The sequence below is a fragment of the Aulonocara sp. 'chitande type north' Nkhata Bay genome, linkage group LG7 (assembly GCF_057382095.1).
Source record: "Aulonocara sp. 'chitande type north' Nkhata Bay isolate Kocher_YH1m ecotype deep benthic linkage group LG7, A_spYH_male_GT1.1, whole genome shotgun sequence".
NCBI classification, from domain to species: domain Eukaryota; kingdom Metazoa; phylum Chordata; class Actinopteri; order Cichliformes; family Cichlidae; genus Aulonocara; species Aulonocara sp. 'chitande type north' Nkhata Bay.
In genome coordinates this window covers 66249286-66270476 of record NC_141350.1, presented here as the reverse complement: position 1 = coordinate 66270476, position 21191 = coordinate 66249286, and the positions used below count along the sequence as shown (strand labels likewise).

Genomic DNA, 21191 nt, shown 5'->3' with positions numbered 1-21191 from the left:
GGAATTAGGGAGTGACTTAATGAAGAGATTCAGAGTGTAAATACCCAGACTGGGCTGACCCTCCGCACACTCAGCTGGTTTATCCACCTCGAGCTTCTTGATCCAAAGAAAGTGACCTTGTTGGGAATATCCTGAAATGTCGTAATAACTGATGACATGCTGCAAGTTTGTCTTTCTAGAGTTAATGTTTATTTAATGTACAGATTCAATGCTTTTCTTTGTTGTTACCAGAACGGTATGGATATTTTGGTGGCTGCAGCTCAGGAGTTAGAGCCTTGGCTGCTCCAAGGTGCTCTCTAATGCATTCATCTAAGCGTGGATGAGTTTAAATGTTAGATAGAAAAGCAGTTAGATGTTGAAGAAAGTGCTTGTAGGAATGTGAGTGCGTGGGTGAATGGGGGATGATGTGTAAAGTGCATTGAAATAAATATTAAATATGTTATATGTGTTGTTATTGTATATTTAAAAAAAACTTCTGCTGTTCTTGACTCTGTCTTTGTTTTTGTCTCAGAAATTGAAGGATGTGGAGCCAATCATTAAGATCGTAGAGGTGGATGGACAAGACCTGGTGAAGGACTACTCTGATGAAATCGAACGAATGTTGGGAAGTAAGATGAAGTCGGTGATGGTGAGGATCATTAAAAGGAGGTTTTTCAGGACTATTCCTGGGAGACCGAACTAATTTGAACCCATGATTTTTAAAATAATGTGATTCCTGCTTTTGCATCTTCATTACAAGATTGTGTTTTTTAGTACATGCTGTTATAATTTGTGTCATTAGTTTGCTGCCTAACAAAATACAGCAGAATGATCCGTTAGACAGTTTTCTTTGTGGCATGAACAATATCACTGTGATCACTTTGTATAAAGTGTGCAGCTGGAGCAGTTGAAGTAGAAGTAGTTGGGTCTGACTGGTCTTATGGAAAAATGTGTGATGGTCCTAAATGTATTTCAACTGGAAGAATGTTTCATGGCTGTGCATCAAGCTGGAAGCTCAGAAAACCGAGCTTTAAAAAAGCCTCTGTTATTTATGCATTCAAATCATGTTCTGTTTCTAACTGTCATGATAGGCTGTGTGGCAGCCAGGAAGGAAAAAGGACCCAAAATGCAGGACTCTCAAAGACGGGACTGGAACTGAAAACACAACTTTAATGCTGGAAAAATCTCCTTATAAATAACTCCCACAAAAACAAAACAAAACTCAGAACAGAGGAATTGCACCACTGGAACACTACAAACACACAGCATGTAGACCGTATGACGCAACAAAGACCAAAGGCCAACACAGGGCTTAAATACGCAGTGGCGTAATCAGAGAATGGAAAACAGGAGGGAGACACAGCTGGGAGAAATTAGGGCTAACTGAATACGCTGACATAGGACTGGAACTATCAAAATAAAACAGGAAACAATTTACAAAGACGCAGACTTGACAGAGACAGACAGACTTGACAGAAAATATAATACAAAATCAAACCAGCACAACTCAAGAATCAGAACATAAATCATAATCTAGAAAAACACCAAAATATAACAAACAGAAAAAGCTGCGTCAAAATGACCCAGAACTGTGACACTAGCCTTGATAAAAATCATTTTGGTGCTTAAATGTTGCCTTTGTTGATGAATTCTTTTGTGTTGAACTCTGCGCTACAGTAACTAATTCACTTTTTCCCAACGCAGCTAAATCCAGCTGTGCATATTCCTTTAAAGCCATTCATATCTGAATTTTTCTTAAAGGAAGTGCCACAACTCATGGAGCCACAACTCATATTGTTGTGGCTCTAAGGAGTCCTGATAATATTGATAATAAAAACGAAAAGAATCTGCTCACCAAAGTCCTTTTCTTTCTATACTCTTTTGAGACTGTATAATAATAATAATAATAATAATAATAATAATAATAATTTCTTAGCTCATTGTAGCTAATGAACATTTCATAATTTTTCGCTGGTTTGCTTTTCTGTGCATGTGCAGTGCAGTCTTTTAGTCTCCGTTTTATTTCTCTCCTCTTTTTCTTGTGCCAGAGGTTAGCAGAATCTGCAGAAGACTCAGATTTGTACCATGAATTCAATGCAACATTAAAGGTCAGTGCAACTCTTTGGTTTTGATGATAACTGATTCACTGGCTAGTTTGGAATCACCCAGGACGTATTCTGTATTCTGCATGTTTAAATTAATGCTGATGGACGATAAAACCTCCAAGTCTGTCATGTGTCAGTGTTTGGTGCATTTGTACTTTCCTTGTCTTTAGCTGAATGCTATCATTAGCTGACTGTGCGTGGATCAGAGTTGACAGCAGGCTGTGAGGCCGGAGCACATTGGAGGTTTAAACCTCAGCTGACTCCTGAAATTAGATTAGGTCAAACTTCACTGATCCTATAGGAAACTGGGTCGCAAAGAAACGCACAATAAGCATCAGGGAAGTTAAGTATTTCTGGATTCTTCCATCTGTGGGTTTGTATTTCTGATATTCTGCCGTAAACTTATGTGAATGAAACAAATGTAATTTGTTCTGTACACATTTTCATATTGTGAAGCCAGAGATGTTTAACCCTTTAAAGCCGGTCGGAGTGGGCACGCTCCTTTTGCGTAACTATTTTTAAATCCCAGTAGCACTGCAACCATGTAAGCTAGCGCAATAATTTTTTTTTGCATATGAAGCCGGATGAGTTGTACTTACATCTTATGCCATCAGCTTGTCCTAGGTCACGGTTTCCTTCCACATAAAGCTTTGCAAAAACTGCATAAAAAGCACTTGCAGCAACAAAAGCATAATATTCCAGAAACACGCTTTGCTGATCCGATCAGCTGTTTGTAACACTTCCTACGTCCATCAGCGCGAACTATCGCATGTCCGCCATGACCTGCCCGAAACCGGAAGTGACGTCATTTTGCGGAAATGTAGTTTTTACCATCAGGGCCTTATGAGCCTATACTGGTGGGGGTTTTTTTTAATAATTTGCATTATAATATTTATTTTTGTTTTTCCTGCAGTATATAAAAATTGGTGTATTTCAAAGATAAAACTATGAAGACACTTAAAATAAATTTCCTGTGGTGGGAAACTATTTTGTGCAACTTTTTTGTATTTGCAGTTTTGAGGGTTAAGCCTCTTAAATTTCTCTAACTAGAAATATATGTTAAAAAAACAAAAACGATTTTCAATTTTTTTTGTAGTTTATTGCACTTTTTTGCAATTTATGTAATTAGTATGCACTTAATGCATACATATTATTAAAATTTGGACTGTAGTGGTTGTATTGCTGTATAGCAACTTGAAATGCTCCCAAAAATGTCACTACAGCATGTAAAAATATAATATAAGCTCTGGCGGACTTGGTTCTATGGTAGGTCTTAAAGGGTTAAACAGTATATTCAAAGACAAGCACCTAATGATAGAGTTTGTGATGTTGTACATGGTAGAAGTCCTAAGTCAATTCAGCTTCATTTAAGCAACACTAAATAAAAGTTATACCAGAGCACCTTATATCATAAGGTCCAAATAATAACCCAACAATACCATTACCATCACTTGGTAACAGAAGAGGGGAAAAACTCATTTTTGACAGGAAGGGATGCAGGAAGGTCCTGTACAAGGAGAGAGCGGACAGAAAGAAAAACCACAAGATAAAAGCTTAATGATATACAGTATTGGTGAGAGAGTACACAAGAGGCACTCATGCATTATGGGACGTTTAGGACCTTAATGAGCCCGTAGCGGCAGAGGCGCCCTGATCCAGTCAAACCTTATTAAAAAGGAAATGTGAGATGCAACGTGTTTTTATAGCTACTGTCAACATCAAAAACTTTTTCTCAGCCTTTGTTGCCAAAAACCTGACAGTTTTCAAGCTCTCCCTGAGGGGTCAAAAACACAAAAACACATTAGACCAGATTCTAACTCCTCAATAATCTGAATGAACTGAAAATCAGGATTTCTGTGTGAAAAACAAAACAAACTGAATTTCCTGTTGCTGCCTCTCCCAGTTTGATTACTACAATTCGATGATGATCAACACTGCGGATGAGGATGGGAACTATGTGGATCTGGGTGGAGAATTTCCCCTCGAGGAGAATGAACATTTTAATAAACTGCCTGTCAACACTCAGATGAGCAACATCCAGGTTCCCACCAATGTGTACAACAAAGGTCAGAGGTGCTTCATGGCTGACTCCCTCAACATAGGTCATGGCTCTTTAAAAGGAAGCTCTAAATCAGCATGTTTTTCCTCTGTGTGCAGATCCTAACATCCTCAATGCCATCTACAACACAGAGGCTTTAAACGACGTCTTCATCGGTAACTTCCAGAAGGATCCTACACTCACCTGGCAGTACTTTGGCAGCTCCACGGGTTTCTTCAGGATCTACCCTGGTGAGTTCAGCCATAAAGTGTCCTGCTCGTTTCCAGCTCCATGATTTTATTTTTGGCTCTAATAGAGTAGCTTTGCATTATTTCACAATTCAAAATAATCCTTATGGTATCATTTACTCTTTTTCATGCATCTGTTGCCACTGATGGTGCCTCTGTTCTGTTCTGGGCTCTTGCTGTGGAAATACCAGTCTTTGTTTGACCCTTATGGTCCTGACTGAAATAAAACAAGTGAAATTAGACAGTTTGACATCATTTTGGAATGATCATATAATACAATTCCATACAATCCACACAAACTTCCCTGTTTGTCTTTCAATATTTCTTATATCCTTGTATCCATGTACGTTTTTTCTTATTGATATCACAGGTGTCACTCTGTGAACTGACTCCTTGTCTTTTGGTCAGGTATTAAATGGACTCCAGACTCCAACGGTGTTGTAGCCTTCGACTGCAGGAACAGAAACTGGTGAGTTTGTTCTACCAATCATTTGTCTTTGCCTTCTGAGGTACAGCTCATTTGAATTTTTTTGTATTTATGGTAAATGGTAAAGTTCAGTGGTGATAATCATGTGGGGGACACATTACTCCAGAACCCGAGAACCTCAAAAGCTTAATGGGCTCAGGTTTTCCTGCTTTTTATCTCTGAGAGGCTTTGAAGTGACAGAGTCACACTACTCACTGGGGCTCTGCTATTTTTGGAACAGTAAAATAATCATTTCTGAGGTTATGTGCTTAAGCATAACAAGGGCTATATTTCACCTTGGCTGTTTGGTTTGATGACCCACTGAAGCCTGCTTGATTAGGGTTGTGTCTCACTCGAATGATATTAAATACTTAAATGTCCTGCAGGCAAACACTGAGGCAGCTGGGTTGCTAAGTTTAGCATGTTAATTTTAAAGGTGTCAACTCACCAGCAGCAGAGAAAGAGAAACACAGAATCCACTAATGAGGGAGGCTGGAAGCACCTCAGTCAAAGTGTGAATTTAATCTTTTTACAGATGCAAGAAGAAGAAGACTTCATTATATTTCACTGCCTTCAGCTCCCCACACAAATAAAGCTGCTTCAGTTAAAGACATAAATGCTTCTGCCTGAACGTAAACCAGCCAAACATGGTGCTTACTCTTCCAGTGGGAGATAGAAAAGCTTCCAAATTTCTGAACACTTGTAGAATCATCATCTTTAAGAGTAAAACCTCATTATCAGGGATGTACCAACTGTGCTACTGTGTATAGACTTATCTATATAACAGCAGGAATTAGTACAATGCAAAAATGGAATAAATCCCTCCATGAGGCTGAATTTGAGTCAGTCTAAGTGGCCACTCCGCTGGCTTTGCATTGGTTGAGCAGAGGCCAGCCAGACACTGATCCTCTGGAAAAGACGATAAGCTGCTCCTTAGCCGGGTCACGGCAGCCCACATGGCACCATATGTGACTGCTCATGCATTTCTAAATAATACCAGAGAACTGCATATGTCCCTGAATGCCTCATCGCTCCACATTACTGCAGCTGAGCTGCCATACATCTGCAGGGACTTACATTGAGAGAGACTGTGAAACATGCAGATTGAGTTTGTGATGATAGATGATACGTTTTTATCTGCAGGGGCAATTCCTGGATTTTCTAAAAGCAGCTCATAAAGAACCTGTTGAGAATGTTCGCTGGAAATCAGACATTTCTGCCAGAAATTAATAACAAACTCCTTACGTTGATTAGAATTCACCAAACTATAAAGATTTGATTTTTACACAAATCCCCAGTTCCCCTGTATGAAGCTAACAATCTGTTAACCATAAATATATTTTATTCTGTTCAGTGCTGGACAGTCACAGTCTAAAGGTTTAAATTCACCTTTGCAAAGTAAAGGAGTACAGGAGAACCAGATTTCTGTGAGTTATATGATGAGGCCACTTTTCTTTTCTTTCTTTCTTTTTTTCTTCTTCAAAAATTGGCCCAGGAGCATCCACACAGTTTTTCCCAGAGACGAGAAGATCTGCAGTTCATGGTTCCCTCTAATATCTCTGTCCATGTTTGAGAGTGACAGCTTAAAGTATGATTTACTGCTCAGCTTTTAATTGTTATGTGTTATCATAATTAGTTAAGTTGGACATTTTGCAGACAGCTTAAAGTGGCCATTAGGGGAAGTGCAGTTTTCGGTTCTTCTATATTGGCTGTACTTTGCAGGCTCGAAGGTTGCCTGATGCTCCTGTTCACATTTGACCTTTGGCTGCTGGAACTGTTGCAGTTAGATTGTTTTAATGGATGTTGAAGGACACTCTAAGATTCCTCACAGTGTTACTGGAGGCCAGTGTAATCCAGAGTAAGTATTGGATTAGACATCATGTCTCCAAGGTTTATGGGCCGACTACAATCATTTCAATTTTGTCTGAATTTAGAAGCAGGAAATTCGAGGTCAGCCACTCCTTTGTCTTTAAGACATTCTTGTGGTTTAAGTAACTGGTGTGTGTCATCTTGCTTGGTGGATAGATACAGCTAGGTATCATCTGCATAGCAATGATAATGTACGCTCAAAAAAAATCTGTTGTTGGATGAACACAATTTAATCGTGGCACCTTTTTCCACGTGATTTAACCAAGTACAATAACCCATTTTTGACCATGTCAAACCAACACATTTGGCATTTGGTGGTTTAATGTAATCAGATTACGTTGGATCAACGTAGTATACTTACATTGACTTGAAGTGATTTATTGAAGTATTTAAAGTGAAATTTGTTTTAATTCATTCGACACAAGTTAAAAACTTTAGGAGAACACAATGAAATCTTGTTGTTTGAACAACTACTTTGGTAATCAAGGCAATTAGTCTTGCTTAATGAACCAATATGGCGGTTGATGATTTCATAGAGACAAACAACCATTTGCACTGACATTCATGGATAATTTAGAATCACCAATTAACGTAACTCTAATTACACACTGCAAACCAGCCAGATTGTGGATTTGAACCCAGGCCCTTCTTGCTGTGAGGCAACAGCAGTAACCATCACACCTCCAAGCTGTCACTCCAGGCTTAACAAAAGTAGGAAAGATATGTTTACAAGGCTTGATGCAGAATTTTCTGTACGTTTTTGTCCTTGACAGGTTGAACCACAATAAATAGCAATAGCATACACGTGGTGTGGGTGTAGTTGTCTGCCTCTTAAAACTCCAGCGATTTTCCTGCAGTTTGACCTCTAATATGATCTTGTGAATTTCGTGATTCCAGACAACTAACCACTCTTACTAGATCGTATCAGGTCATCTCAACAAGAACAAATTAAGTTGCTGAAGTTCATGCAGATGCTATATGATTTAATCACGTTCACCATAGAAACATGAAATTATTTAGTTCAAATTACAAGTTTGAATCTTGTACACGTAACAACCAACCAATTTCATTTTTCTGAGTGTATCCTAATAATATATAATATATGTATACAGGTATAATGTCAATGGCACTGCTCCACTACTCTGTGGAGTTTGGACCAATGTTATTGATCCCAACAGCCATTGGCTGTCTCCACTTCCTGTGTACAGGTACATCCAGGCTGCCACGTCTCCCAAAGACATCATCATCATGGTGGACATTAGCGGCAGTATGAAGGGACTGAAGATGACCATTGCCAAACACACCATCAACACCATTCTGGATACACTGGGAGAGAACGACTTTGTCAACGTCATTGCTGTGAGACATGCGCACATCTACTTAAAAACTATTACAGTGTTGTGACTCTGAGCAGCGTTTAAGTGAAAAATGGCAGGAAAACAACAGTCATGACCAAAAGTTTCACAAGTGGCATAAATTTGGAGTTTCATACATTTTTTCAATTTAAATTATTTTTACTGGTATCTAGAGTTAAAAAATAACCATAATTATTTCCTTTCTTTTTAAGACTTATTGGATAATAAATCACATTTATGCAAAGAGATGGTATTTACAGTGATGGTAATCCATGCCTGCTTCATTAGCGCTACAGGCTCATAAGTTCTCATATCGTGCATATCCTGAAGCCCTGAAAGGATTCAGATGCAGTACTCAGAAAACTACATACAAAGTACCAGAGACAAACACTATCCAAATGAAATGGAAAGGAACTAAACAAGAACAAGGAAGAACTCCTAACATAGAAATGTCACAAGTTATAACCAAATAACTATAAGATCATCAAATTAACGTGTTGGAACCAACACGTTAATTTGATGTTGGATTAAGACCTGGCTGGTCAGGAAACCCCTCACATCTTAAAAACTGTAATCACTTCTCAGTTTCATTATGAAAAGCATGTGTTGTGCTGGTGTGAGTACTTTTTAAGTCTGGGTAACATCAACATCATTGTGAATTTATAGCTTTATCACTAAAACATTAAAGGTTCAATTACTGGATTAGTTAATGGAACCACTGACTGCCTGTTTTTGCTCATGAGCCTGCCTCGTCTGTGTTTCTTTCCCTGTCTGCAGTACACAGACTACGTTCGCTACGTGGAGCCGTGTTTCAGAGGAACTCTGGTCCAGGCCGACTTGGACAACAGAGAGGTGAGACCATTATCTGCTTCATGGAAGCCTAAAGAGCCCAGGAGGCATCTTAGCAGCCATCACACAGACGCAAACACAGAGGAAAACCCCGAGTGTCATTATCAGATCAGCCTCTTAGCCTAATTCTTAAAGTGGCATCAGAAACCACAGCAGGTCAAGCTGGAGCTAGAGAGCCTCTGTGCTTGTGAGAGTTTCAGTGTTAAGGCTGAAGGTACCGTATTTTTCAAAACTACCTCAAACACAAGATCAAAATTAGTCACCTAAGTAATAAATGATTGAAACTTGGTTGTAGTTGACTGACAGGATAAAGGGAGGCACATATATTCAAATTAAATTAAATCAGAATTTCTTTGAATCTGGGCAATAAAAATGAATGTCTGTCTGTATACAAAGCCTCTTTGTACTCGTTTCCTGTCTCAGCACTTTAAGGTGTTGGTGGAGGAGCTGCATGTCAAAGGCGAAGCAAAGATCAAGAATGCCATGAAGGAGTCCTTCAAAATCCTGAACGAGGTTAGTGTCCGCTCAGCCCGCTTTTTACCACTCTCCTAACTTATATTGATTTTATCTGCTCCATCTTGGCCTGATTTCTAAATAACATGGCCGTGTCTACCATTTTTTTTAACAACACTTACATTTACCTACCAATGAAAATATCAACTCCCCTAAACCACAGGTGGAGTTTCTAAAGAACATCAAAGTAAACATTCCCATCATTTTTTATCCCTCAACCATCAAAGGCTCGTGGGGTATTTTTGTCACCCCGCCGAGTAATTCTGAGTGACCTCGACAAAGTCAAGGTCAGAGGTCAAGTCTTCTGACAATCACCTTGGATTTTTCACATTTTTACCTTTGGTGCATTGAGTAACACTGCTGGCTGCTGCTGGTTTTTTAATTATTTCACTGAGAGTAACCTGAGGTGTTCAGACCCAGCAGAAAACTGTGGTGTCAAACTGGACTGTGAATCTAAGATAAGGAGATAAATTCTCTTATTAAAACTAGTTTTTTAATGGTTGAGGCTTTTAGTGAGTTTACTTTATCTTTTTTATGTTTTTGAACATCTTGTCCATGCTTTTATGACAAGATGTTTGGACTACTGTAATGCACTTATTGTTTTCTCTGTTGGGTACAATACTTTGTTAAACTGTTGTTTGGATATTCATGGTTTAAAACAATTTTAAGCTGGTTTAATGTTCACAACAAGCTTCCTGGAGAGCGGGAAGACTCAAAAAGATTTTCTTTACAGTAAAGTTGCTGTTTCCTTGGCTTAAAAGGGGCTTAAATCTAAAAAATGATATCTAGCATCACAAAGTGCTTTTTTATTCTCTTTTCAAAGAGTAGAGATCGATGATGGAGTTGTTGCTGTGTCTAAGTTGTGCATTTGTGTGCAGGCGAGGGCGAACGGTCAGGGCAGCATGTGTAACCAGGCCATCATGCTGATCACAGACGGCGCCATGGAGGACTTTCAGTCCGTCTTTGAGGAGTTCAACTGGCCTGAGCGCAGGGTGAGGACCGCGAGCTGAGAGCTTTTCCATATTAGAAATGAATTAACTCTACATCATAGCCTGTTTCACCTCATTACTTACTATTATTACACCATTAATATCACCATATTTGTTTCTTAAAAAGTTACTGTTACAATAATATGTAAATATATGAATATATTTTATAGTGACGTCACTTAAATGTCTCTATATACTGTAACCTTTGAATGTATTTTGTCTGTTGTTAGACAGTTCTATATACAATTGTTGTATCAGCGTATTACTTGTGTATTACTTTGGTAATTTATTGATTATTACCTCTTTATTGTCAAAGTATCAAATCAAATTAAATCACTTTTATTGTCACATCACATGTGCAGGTACATTGGTACAGCACATGTGAGTGAAATTCTTGTGTGCGAGCTTCACAAGCAACAGAGTTGTGCAAAATACAATAATGTAAACAAGCAAAATACAAGAATGGCTACATCTGAAACTAATAAATATATGTACAATATATAATAGTATATGCATTTCTGGATGTGTATACTAAATATTTTCCTACGTGTGTGTGTGTGTGTGTGTGTGTGTGTGTGTGTGTGTGTGTGTGTGTGTGTGTGTGTGTACACATATTTTACAAATTAAATAGAGTAAACAATAAATAAAATATATAAAATAAAATATACAGAGTTGAGACATGTGCAAAACAGTGGCGTTACTGTACAGTATGGAGTGCATAATGTTAAAGTTCCAGTAGTGAAGCTGAGGTGTCTATGACGTGTTCAGCAGTCTGATGGCCTGATGGAAAAAGCTGTCTCTCAGTCTGCTGGTACGGGACCGGATGCTGCAGAACCTCCTTCCTGATGGAAGTAGTCTGAACAGTTTATGGCTGGGGTGACTGGAGTCCTTGATGATCCTCCCCGCTTTCCTCAGGCAGCGCTTCCTGTAGATGTCTTGGAGGGAGGGAAGCTCACCTCCAATTATCCGTTCAGAGCACCGCACTACTCGCTGGAGAGCTTTACAGTTGTAGGCGGTGCTGTTGCCATACCAGGTGGTGATGCATCCAGTGAGGATGCTCTCAATGGCACAGTGATAGAAGGTCCTGAGGATGCGGGGGCTCATGCCGAATCTTTTCAGTCTCCTGAGAAAGAAGAGGCGCTGCTGCGCCTTCTTCACTGTTTTGTTTGTGTGTACTGACCACGTAAGATCCTCAGCCAGATGTACTCCAAGGAACCGGAAGCTGCTCACTCTCTCCACAGCAGCGCCGTTGATGGTGATGGGGGTGTGTACTTCTCTGCACCTCCGGAAGTCCACTATCAACTCCTTTGTCTTATCACCTCATTCTTACTCAAACTGAGTAAGAATGAGGTGCTCTAAACCCGACTTCCTGTGTTTAACTACAGTTGCCTGCACAAAAACATTAGCAGGTAACTTTGTAAACGGGCAAACACGGACATAAACAGGTGTGCCACTGTGTTCAGGTGCGAGTCTTCACCTACCTGATTGGCAGAGAGATGACCTTTGCTCAAAACACCAAGTGGATCGCCTGCAACAACAAAGGTCGGTCCTGTGTGTGATACTTTCCTGCTTTTTCTTCATGCAGACACTAATATGCTCACATGTGTTTTTTCAGGTTATTACACACACATCGCCACACTGGCAGATGTGCAGGAGAACGTCATGGAGTACCTGCACGTGCTCAGTCGGCCAATGGTCATCAACCATGACCACGATATCATCTGGACAGAGGCCTACATGGACACTGTGGTGAGCCTGCCTGGCCAATCAAAGGGCTTAAAGAAGCCATTAAACATATTTACAGTATACACTACCATTCTATTTAAATCTGTTGTGAAGGGCTCATTTAAATCAGAACAATGTCATTATTGTCATGTGTGTTTTTTCTCCTCGTCTCCATGAACCCATTATCCCATGATCCTCTGGGCCTTCATCTCCATCACCCCAACAGCTTCCAAACACAGAGGAGGTAAAAAAAAAAAAAAAAAGAAGTTGCAGTTTTAGATTAATAGTTAGTTCTTCATCTGTTGGACTTGTGTGAAGCTCCTACAGGTTCTACCATCAGTATATAACATGGAGTTTATTTTTGGCATTTCTTTTATCAGAAGATCCAAAGGATCAGCACAAAGTTCAGCTTTTTAAGCTGCAATGGTTCAGAGCTGCAGAAACCCAGCTTACAAATACTACAACACACCTGTGTGACGATATCTGAGAACTGCATGGACATGTTTGGATCTCAGGTTTTAGGCCATGTTCTTCCTCCTGTGCAACAGGAGAAGCCTTTCAAATAGCCATTAGCTGCCATGCCTGAGCATGAAATGCTCTGTAGGTAAGGGTGAGGATTTTAAACAGCATTGTAAGTGCTACAGGGAGCTTGTGAAGTAACATCAAAGTGGAGTTGTATGAGACGGTCTGTTTGATGTAGTAAATTAGCATTTTTAAAATTGCGTCCAGGCAACCCAGGGTGTCGACTTACTGAGTGCAGAAAAAGAGAGTTACAGAAGTCTATACAAGAAGAGACAAAACACAAACAAGCACCTTTCCTTGATGATTTTAGTGAGTCGGAAAAAACAGCATTTGGAGAACTCTGTGTGTCGAAGGACAAGGACTGATCAACACGAAGTCTTAGATCAGGTACACTGACAGGAACAGTTGAGGGCAAAGGCCTAGATTATTCTAGATCAGAACGGGCATATTTTCTGGTACAGAAACTAGAACCTCTGTCTTATCAGCTCTGAGCTTCAGAAAATTAGACTTTTTAGATTCTTTTATCTTTATTTTGTTCATGTAGAAGATCATCCATTCATCCATCCCATATTCCCACATTCAAATAAATAGATATATGGGTTGACTTTTAAAAAGGTGGCTTTTTCTCAGTTTCCTGAAAGTTGCTGGAGGCCTCCCTGAAGTGTTCTCAAACTGATTGTAGTGCTCATATCATCATGGCAGGTCCGCATCAGGACCACACCACCACCTGGAGTTCAAGCTCAGATGTGCACATAATGTGAAATCAACGCACCGACAAATAACATTGTCTGCAAAACACCTTTAAAATTAAGAAATGACCCAAAATGCCAACATACTATATAAAAACAAAAATGTAAAACCTGTACGGTCCCGTCTGTCAGAGTCTATCCAGCGACACGTTGTGTAATGTGGACAGTAATACTGTGTGCACCTGTTACAGATTTGTTGTTCATTATATTGAGTGTTTGTCTCTGTACTTCAGATAATCACACTTTGTGCCCAATGTTCTCCCGTCTCTCAGCTTTTCACCACCAAGGCTCAGAGTCTGCTGCTCATGACCTCAGTGGCCATGCCGGTCTTCAGCAAGAAGAAGGAGACGGTCAGTGTCAGCTCTGATACACATCAGCCTGACGATGAAGAGCAGCACGTCTGTACAGTCAATGAAAACAGAAATAAATCGATAAATAGTTCAGATGACTTGTCATGCCGTACGTTTACTATGACATTTTAAATTCTGCTTTGCTTTGGAAAATGTGAAAGAGAGCAACTATTTTGTACTTTTGAACACTAAACACTGCTGCAGAAATAGCCTGCTGTTGAAAATGCATATCTTTTGTTATATTGAAATTGCACAGGCATTAAAAGTGTAGTTAAACTTTACAGTGACAGAAAAGGAAGTTTCACTGGGACACGCCACTGAAGGTCAAAGTGGGCTGAATGTGTCTGAAAGAAGCACAAACCAAAAGGCTGGTGCTTGATTATAACTCTGAGTTTTGACTGTGCGTCTGTCTCCAGCTGTCCCATGGCATCCTGCTCGGTGTGGTCGGCTCCGACATCCCGCTGATGGAGGTGATGAAGCTGGCACCCCGATACATGGTGAGCTCTGGGCGGTTTACTCTGTTTCTGCTTTATTTTATTTCCAAAATAAACGCTTTAAATATTTTCTGCTCTCCTCTCAGCTGGGAGCTCACGGCTACGCCTTCCTCATCAACAACAACGGCTACATCCTGTCTCACCCCGACCTTCGACCTCTGGTGAGCTGTGTTTCAAGGCCACTTTGGAAGACACATTTAGCTCACGGGCTCCGTGGCAGCTGCTCTGATTTACTTGAGCTAAATTTAAAGTAATAAAAGTTTAGCAAAGAGGTGCATTAAGAGGGAACGGTATCAAATATTTATGAGAAGGGTTGTACAGTATTACACACACACACACACACACACACACTCAGTAACAGTGCCTCTTCTGTCCTGCAGTACAAAGACGGAAAGAAACTGAAGCCGAAGCCAAACTATAACAGTGTGGATCTGTCAGAGGTGGAGTGGGAGGACACAGACGAGCTGGTAAACACAAACAGATTATTTCAGGACACAATTATTGATGGGTTTGTTCGGATATCATCATGTGAATGTCAAAAGTTCCAAAAGCAGGAAAAGGGAAACATCAATAATGTCACACGTGCAGCATATTTTCAGCTCCGTAACATCAATCGCCTCCCCCCTTTCCTCACTCCTCATGCCACTGCCATTCTCGTCCATAATCTCATTATCTCTCGAATTGATTACTGTAATTCAATACCTCTCTGATCTAGTACAGATGAACTTCCCATCCTGCCTCAGATCTTCTCTTTCTCTCTCTGTTCCTTCCACTCGTCTGATTACAGTGGGGGGCGGGGCTTTTAGTTGCTCTGCCCCTCGACTCTGGAATTCCTCACCCTCTGACCTCTTTTTAAGTCCAGCCTCAAAACTCACCTGTTTAAAATTGCTTATGTTTAAACCTCTGCACGCTTTTAACTTTTATCTGTTACTCTTATTATTTTGTATTTGTTGTACAGTGTCCTTGGGAGCTCTGAAAGGCGCTATTTTTAAATAAAATGTATTATTATTAAATAATAATAATACATTTTATTGAGGTGGTTCGGGCATCTGACAAGGATGCCCCCTGGGCGCCTCCTGGGTGAGGTGTTCCAGGCATGTCCCACCGGGAGGAGGCCCCGGGGCAGACCCAGGACACGCTGGAGAGATTATATCTCTCGGCTGGCCTGGGAACGCCTTGGTGTTCCCCCGGATAAGCTGGAGGAGGTGGCTGGGGAGAGGGAGGTCTGGGCGTCTTTGCTTAGGCTGCTGCCCCCACGACCCGGCCTCGGATAAAGCGGATGAAGATGGATGGATGGATGTATTATTATTACTATTATTATTATTAAATCCCCTCGCGTTTAGTAATCCCTGATTTCTCTCTGCATGAGAGAATTTCTAAAGTGGTTCAGTAGCATCAGTGTCTTTTTTTTCTTTAGGCAGAAAAACATTTAAAATATATCTCAGAGTTTATTTTAAACTCCTTTCTCTACTTTCAGCTGAGGACGGCCATGGTGAAAGGAGAGACGGGCACTCTCAGCCTGAACATCAGAGCGTCGGTGGATAAAGGGGTAATACTGATGTCTCAGTCAGTCGATCGTAGAGTTTGCTTATTAAATGTGCCGATAAACTGCAGCATCACTGATAAAATGATTCTTTGTGCCACAGAAAAGGCCGCTGTACCTCACCAACGAATATTTCTACACCAACATTGACAACACGCCTTTCAGGTAAACGCGCAGTGCTTTGTGCTTTGTCCATCAGTCCTCTCGTGCCCTGTCTGACAGTTTGTTCTTCTGGTTGTTCACGCGTAGCACAGTGACATCATCACTCGCTGAATTTTCAGTCAAACTTGTCAGTCAGCTGTGAAAGCCTGTAAGGTCTAGCTATACGCTGTTCATGCATCCTGACTTAATGTTTAGTCAGGGTAAAAGAAGGAAAACTTATAATATATCACATAATTTACACAACATCAAATTTAGGTCGAATGTTATTCCCTGCTGCTTAATTTTGGATTTTATTCTACTGGAACATTAATGAAGGGCGCACAACTCCAGCTTTTACGAAGGAATGGTCAAAGTCGGATCCCCTGTAGAAGATAGCAGCAGAAATTCATCTCACAAGCCTGTAGTATGTGCTTATGGTCTTTAAAGAAAAGAAGAGATAATCAAAAATACAGAGGGATGGATCAAAAAGTTTTTTATTGTATATTAGTACAGAAAATATGTCCTGTAATGTTTGAGCTTCATCCAGGAGGCCTCTAGAGGGCAGCAGGGCACACTGTACGGTGCAGAAATCAAATTAGTGTCACCGTCTCCCCACCTGTCTCCGCAGCTTCGGCATGGCACTGACCAAAGGTCACGGGAAGCTCATGTTTATGGGAAATGTATCTGTGGAAGAAGGTGAGGTTTCCCACAACTGCCCTCAGCACAGACTTGAAATCGTGTGCTGTGTGGAGCCTGTTAACTACATGCTCTGCAACACATTTCTTAAACTAACGTGAAGTAAACTTCTGTGTTTTCATTTGAACCGACTAAACTTTTTCTACCTTGCTTCTCAGGGCTGCATGATCTGACCTCACCAGATCTCACCATCGCCTCTGAGTGGTAAAAACCGTCCTTGATGATGATTTAAGACAAACGTTTTCAGCCATTTCATTTATCTGTTCTGACACTGACACTGATCAGACAGCCTACAAATATATTAATGTTATTGGCCTGAAACCCTGTCAAACGTCCTGCAGAATACGGAGGTTCTGTGAACCTGGTTTAATAGATCTGGTTTCCTCAGGACTTACTGTGAGACAGACATCGACCCTGCTCACCGAAAGTACTCACAGCTGCAGGCCGCCATCCGCTACCTGCTGGGGAAGGAGCCTGACCTCGAGTGTAGGTTTTTGACACTCAAGCTTTAGTTTGTTCCCCTTTTCTGTGTTCAGTTAGAAGCTCTGGTCCAGGTTGACCTTGAATCTGCTTTCATTCAACTGAAGCTTTCCCATTAACCAGGTGACGAGGTGCTGCTGTCGCAGACGCTGTTCGACGCCGTGGTCACAGCTCCGCTTGAGGCCTACTGGAACACCCTGATGCTGAACGACAGGTCAGGCAGGAGACATGACATGCCCTGACGTTTTATTGGTTATGAGATGTCCTAAAACCTAAACAGATAAAACCAAAAATATCTGGAAGATCAATTGAGGTGTTTTACTTGTAAAAACTTTTGGGGCTTTTCTTGGAACGTGTGACGTTTGTCCGATTTTTGCTCCTGATAAAGAGCTGATTTCCCTTTTAATCTTGTGTTACTGTTGTTTGTATGCAGGGTGGAGCCAGGGGTTGAGACGGCTTTCCTCGGTACTCGATCCGGCCTGATGAGGGTTGTGAGATATGCAGGAGTGGAGACCAGAGTGGCAAAGTAAGACCCAAAATGAACAGAAACACAAGAAATACCTGAATACTGGAAAACATGATGGCAATTTACTTTATTTTTTAATGGCAGCAACTCAGTTATGTAATGTGCAAGCATAGTAGTGATGGGATTTACGGCTATTTTTAGAGAGCCGGCTCTTTCGGCTCCGAACCGGCTCTCCAGGTTATTTTGTTGCTTTAATTAATTTATTATTAACAATAATATAAAATTATGCACAAAAGGAATTACTAATGTAAAAAACAAAAGTGGTTTTATTTATATATGTTTATGTATAAATATATGCGGTGGCCCCTAGAGACAAAGCACGTCCAAACTCCAAAACACATCTAGCATGAACTGAACTTCAAAACAGAGCTACCTAGATCACTTAAATGACACAATTGAAAGCATATTTGTATTGTTTGTGTATTTATACACAATCACTCATATATATTCAAATAATTTAAAAAAAAAGTTCATTTACCTGTTACTACCACACACCAAATCCGGTCGTTGGTGCTTCCTGGCTTGTGTAGCCACTAGGTAACAAAAGCTCAACACTGCGCCTGCATCCTGGAGCACTTCTGTTGTGTTTTGTACGTGTTTTGGAGTTTTTACGTGTTTTGGAGTTTTTACGTGCTTTGTCTGTAGGGGTCACCGTAAATATACTTTTATTTATTCACTCCACATAAAATGTAATAAATAAATCATATAATACAAAAACCAACTATTCATATTTCAACTTTTAACTATTTAAATTTTCAGCTTTTTCCTTTTACAAATTTAAAGTGAAACAACACAAAACACTGCAAACCACAACACAATTAAATATAAATTATAATATGAAAACAAAAAGAACATGCACATTCTCTGTCATATGGACCTGCATGAATAAACTTTCTGAATCCTTTATCATCAGCAACTGAAAATAGTTGTGGATGATTACTATACCTTTCTAATGTGATGTTGTCGTCCCTGGCTCTCTTTCTCTCTCTCTCCCTCCCGCTCTGTTCCTGAGCTACTGAGTGTAACTACCGCCTCGGCTCTAAGAGCCATTTCATCACTAAAGCATAGGGTTTACCTAAACACAGATTCCCTACTTTTCCTGCTCCCAGGAGTTTTGAGCAACAGATTATTTGCTGCAGAGATGAGCCGTTCCCAAAATCATGAACAGAATACTAATGTCTCCCCATTTGCCCTACCAGAAAGGAAAACGCCAAATATTGAGATTTCTGTGACCAAGAATATGAGAAAAACGTGTTCAGCAAATAGGACTTCTCACTCCCGCTAACCTGACACTAAGTGCTCTTATTTACAGTGTATGATCACTGGTTTAATTTGCTATTTACAGAATATTTACAAGTGGCTCACAGCTATATAGAAGCCTGATACCAGCATCTACAAACTCTAGTTCTGATTTCCACTCAGTCTATTTCCTCCAAACTCGCAGTTTAAACAGGAAACTTGATGCTGGCTGATTGTTGGGTGCAGATAGGGGTGAAGAGAGGAAAGAGGTGGATGTGACCCGTGTCACCATCAAACACACACACACACACACACACACACACACACACACACACACACACACACACACACACACACACACACACACACACACTGCTAGGAGGAGCCAGAACCTGCAGCAGTTAAATATACAGGAAGTGTTTTCTTAGCTGATGCAATCTTCTGCGTAATATTAAAGGATTAGACAATCAGTCAAGCTCTGTGTTCAGGCAGGGCCTGATCTTCGTAAACACTGATTATGTTACCGCAGTGCTGCAGTCCACAGCTTCAGATGTTCCCATGCAGGTTATAACTGTATATTTCTCTCCTTTTCCACAGTGGGACGTTTTTAGGTTTTTAGAGCACTTTTATCCTAACTCAGACAGCAGAAATGAAACTAATATCCTGAACACTCACATTATCAGTGTCTTTTACTCTTAGGCCACTATGTGGACTCTTTCCTTCTGTCTGCATGGTTCTGTTCGTGCAGATATTCCAGCGATTTTCCTGTTTTAAGCAGCCATGTTTGTATTACAGTTCAAACTTATCTTGCATCTGCAGTGTTACAGTGGCCTGAGCACGCACTTGTGGCTCATTCGGATGCTTTATAGCTGTACTCAAACCTGCATCTAACCTCCTGTGCCATCACTCATTTTAAATTGGTCGTATAGCTCATCTCACTGCACAGCTGCTATCATTAACCTGTACGTGTGCACAGTTTATTAGAACATATATTGATCGACTTTATCTACAATAACTCGAATGATAATAACTGTAAGGTTAATCAGAGCCTTTTTTACAAGCTCTGTAATGATCACAGTTATCTCCAACAAGAGAAACAAAAGTAAAAGAAATAAAAACAAAACAAAGCATTATAACATCTTCAAGGTGATATTGCTTTTCTGCAGGTGTGCTGCATCGGTGCCTTTTGAGAAACAGCCAACGTCTCCACATTTCCAATATTTGCTATTAATTATTTAAATCTATTAAAATTCAGTTGTGACATTAAGAATATTTCATGCAAGAAAGTCAATAAAGATAAATTGAGTGGACCAGATTATTAACATCTACGTCATCAAACCTTCTCCTGGTGTCAAAAAGCTGCTGTTAGGTTTACCAAAGAGGCTCAGGGGCAGTTTTGGAACTGATAGCCCACGACAAACGGAAGCCTGATGCATGCTCATTCATATACGAAGATGCAGTCGTTCATTTCAATAATTAGCACAACGCAGTGAGGGACTCAGATTATTGAGGGACTCAGATTGTTGAGGGAGTGATTATAACAAAAATATTCCAGTGTAGGTTTGACTCGTGCTTCTCTCTGAAAACAGTGCAGCAGTTCAGATACATGAGAGGAAGCTGAAGAAGAATCAGTTTGGTTTTCTGTGAGGATGAACTCGTTAAATAAAAACTGCTGTGTGAGGTCCTGAGGACTGCCCCTCAGGTGGAGCACTGGATTTATCTAGAGGTGAGCTGCGTTACTACAAACTATTCTCCCGGATAAACCTGAAATCTGTGTGGAACAGCTGACCTATGTGATGTGTAGAAGAACACCAAACATTATTTACCACCAGATTTGAGATACAAGTGGGGCAGGCCAGGAAAGCCCTTCATAGTGTGTGAACTGAAGCTAGAGATTTGGGATTATCTGTTATCTGTTTCACCGTGTGGTTTTACTAGAGGTGTGAGGCCATGAAGAAATGTCATGTATTGAATCTTTTCATGCTTTATTTCTAAAGGGACCTACTTAAATTGAATACAAATGCTGCTGTTTATTTGCTGTATATGGAGAAGTGGGCTGATAAAGAGAGATGTAGGATGATTGGCTTCTGGTGTAGATCATCGAATGGCAGTAGGAATAAATGATCCTTTCGATAAAGATATTTTTGAATCACAGTGGATTGTGAAGCTGAAGCAAATGGTTGGTTATACAGGATTTTCTCATTTGTGGGGACAAACCAGAGTGGTGAATGGCAGGTACATAAAAACAGCAGATGAGATGAGATCCACTGATATCCTGAGGCAAAATTAGAAATCTGACATGCCTCACAAAATCA

The 21191-nt window shown here is 40.3% G+C and overlaps 1 protein-coding gene across 7 annotated transcripts in view; it reads left to right on the top strand.

Moving 5' to 3' along the window:
* Positions 1-21191, top strand: part of LOC147326709 (voltage-dependent calcium channel subunit alpha-2/delta-4-like) — an 80478-nt gene that overhangs the window by 14644 nt on the left and 44643 nt on the right. For 4 of the 7 annotated variants that reach the window (XR_015130501.1, XR_015130502.1, XM_086302077.1 and 1 more), the window contains exons 3-25: positions 512-628; positions 2028-2087; positions 3988-4150; positions 4242-4373; positions 4779-4839; positions 7914-8064; positions 8838-8912; positions 9333-9422; positions 10301-10414; positions 11875-11953; positions 12027-12160; positions 12363-12380; positions 13680-13757; positions 14174-14254; positions 14338-14412; positions 14632-14718; positions 15729-15800; positions 15898-15959; positions 16564-16631; positions 16790-16835; positions 17020-17117; positions 17235-17325; positions 17545-17637. Coding sequence is in view for 5 of the 7 variants with exons in the window: in XM_086302077.1 (XP_086158203.1) it covers positions 512-628; positions 2028-2087; positions 3988-4150; positions 4242-4373; positions 4779-4839; positions 7914-8064; positions 8838-8912; positions 9333-9422; positions 10301-10414; positions 11875-11953; positions 12027-12160; positions 12363-12380; positions 13680-13757; positions 14174-14254; positions 14338-14412; positions 14632-14718; positions 15729-15800; positions 15898-15959; positions 16564-16631; positions 16790-16835; positions 17020-17117; positions 17235-17325; positions 17545-17637 (2045 nt within the window). In the remaining 2 variants the exon portion in view is untranslated. The remainder of the gene's footprint in view (positions 1-511; positions 629-2027; positions 2088-3987; positions 4151-4241; positions 4374-4778; positions 4840-7913; positions 8065-8837; positions 8913-9332; positions 9423-10300; positions 10415-11874; positions 11954-12026; positions 12161-12362; positions 12381-13679; positions 13758-14173; positions 14255-14337; positions 14413-14631; positions 14719-15728; positions 15801-15897; positions 15960-16563; positions 16632-16789; positions 16836-17019; positions 17118-17234; positions 17326-17544; positions 17638-21191) is intronic. The other 3 variants (XM_086302080.1, XM_086302078.1, XM_086302076.1) reach the window with 2 other exon arrangements.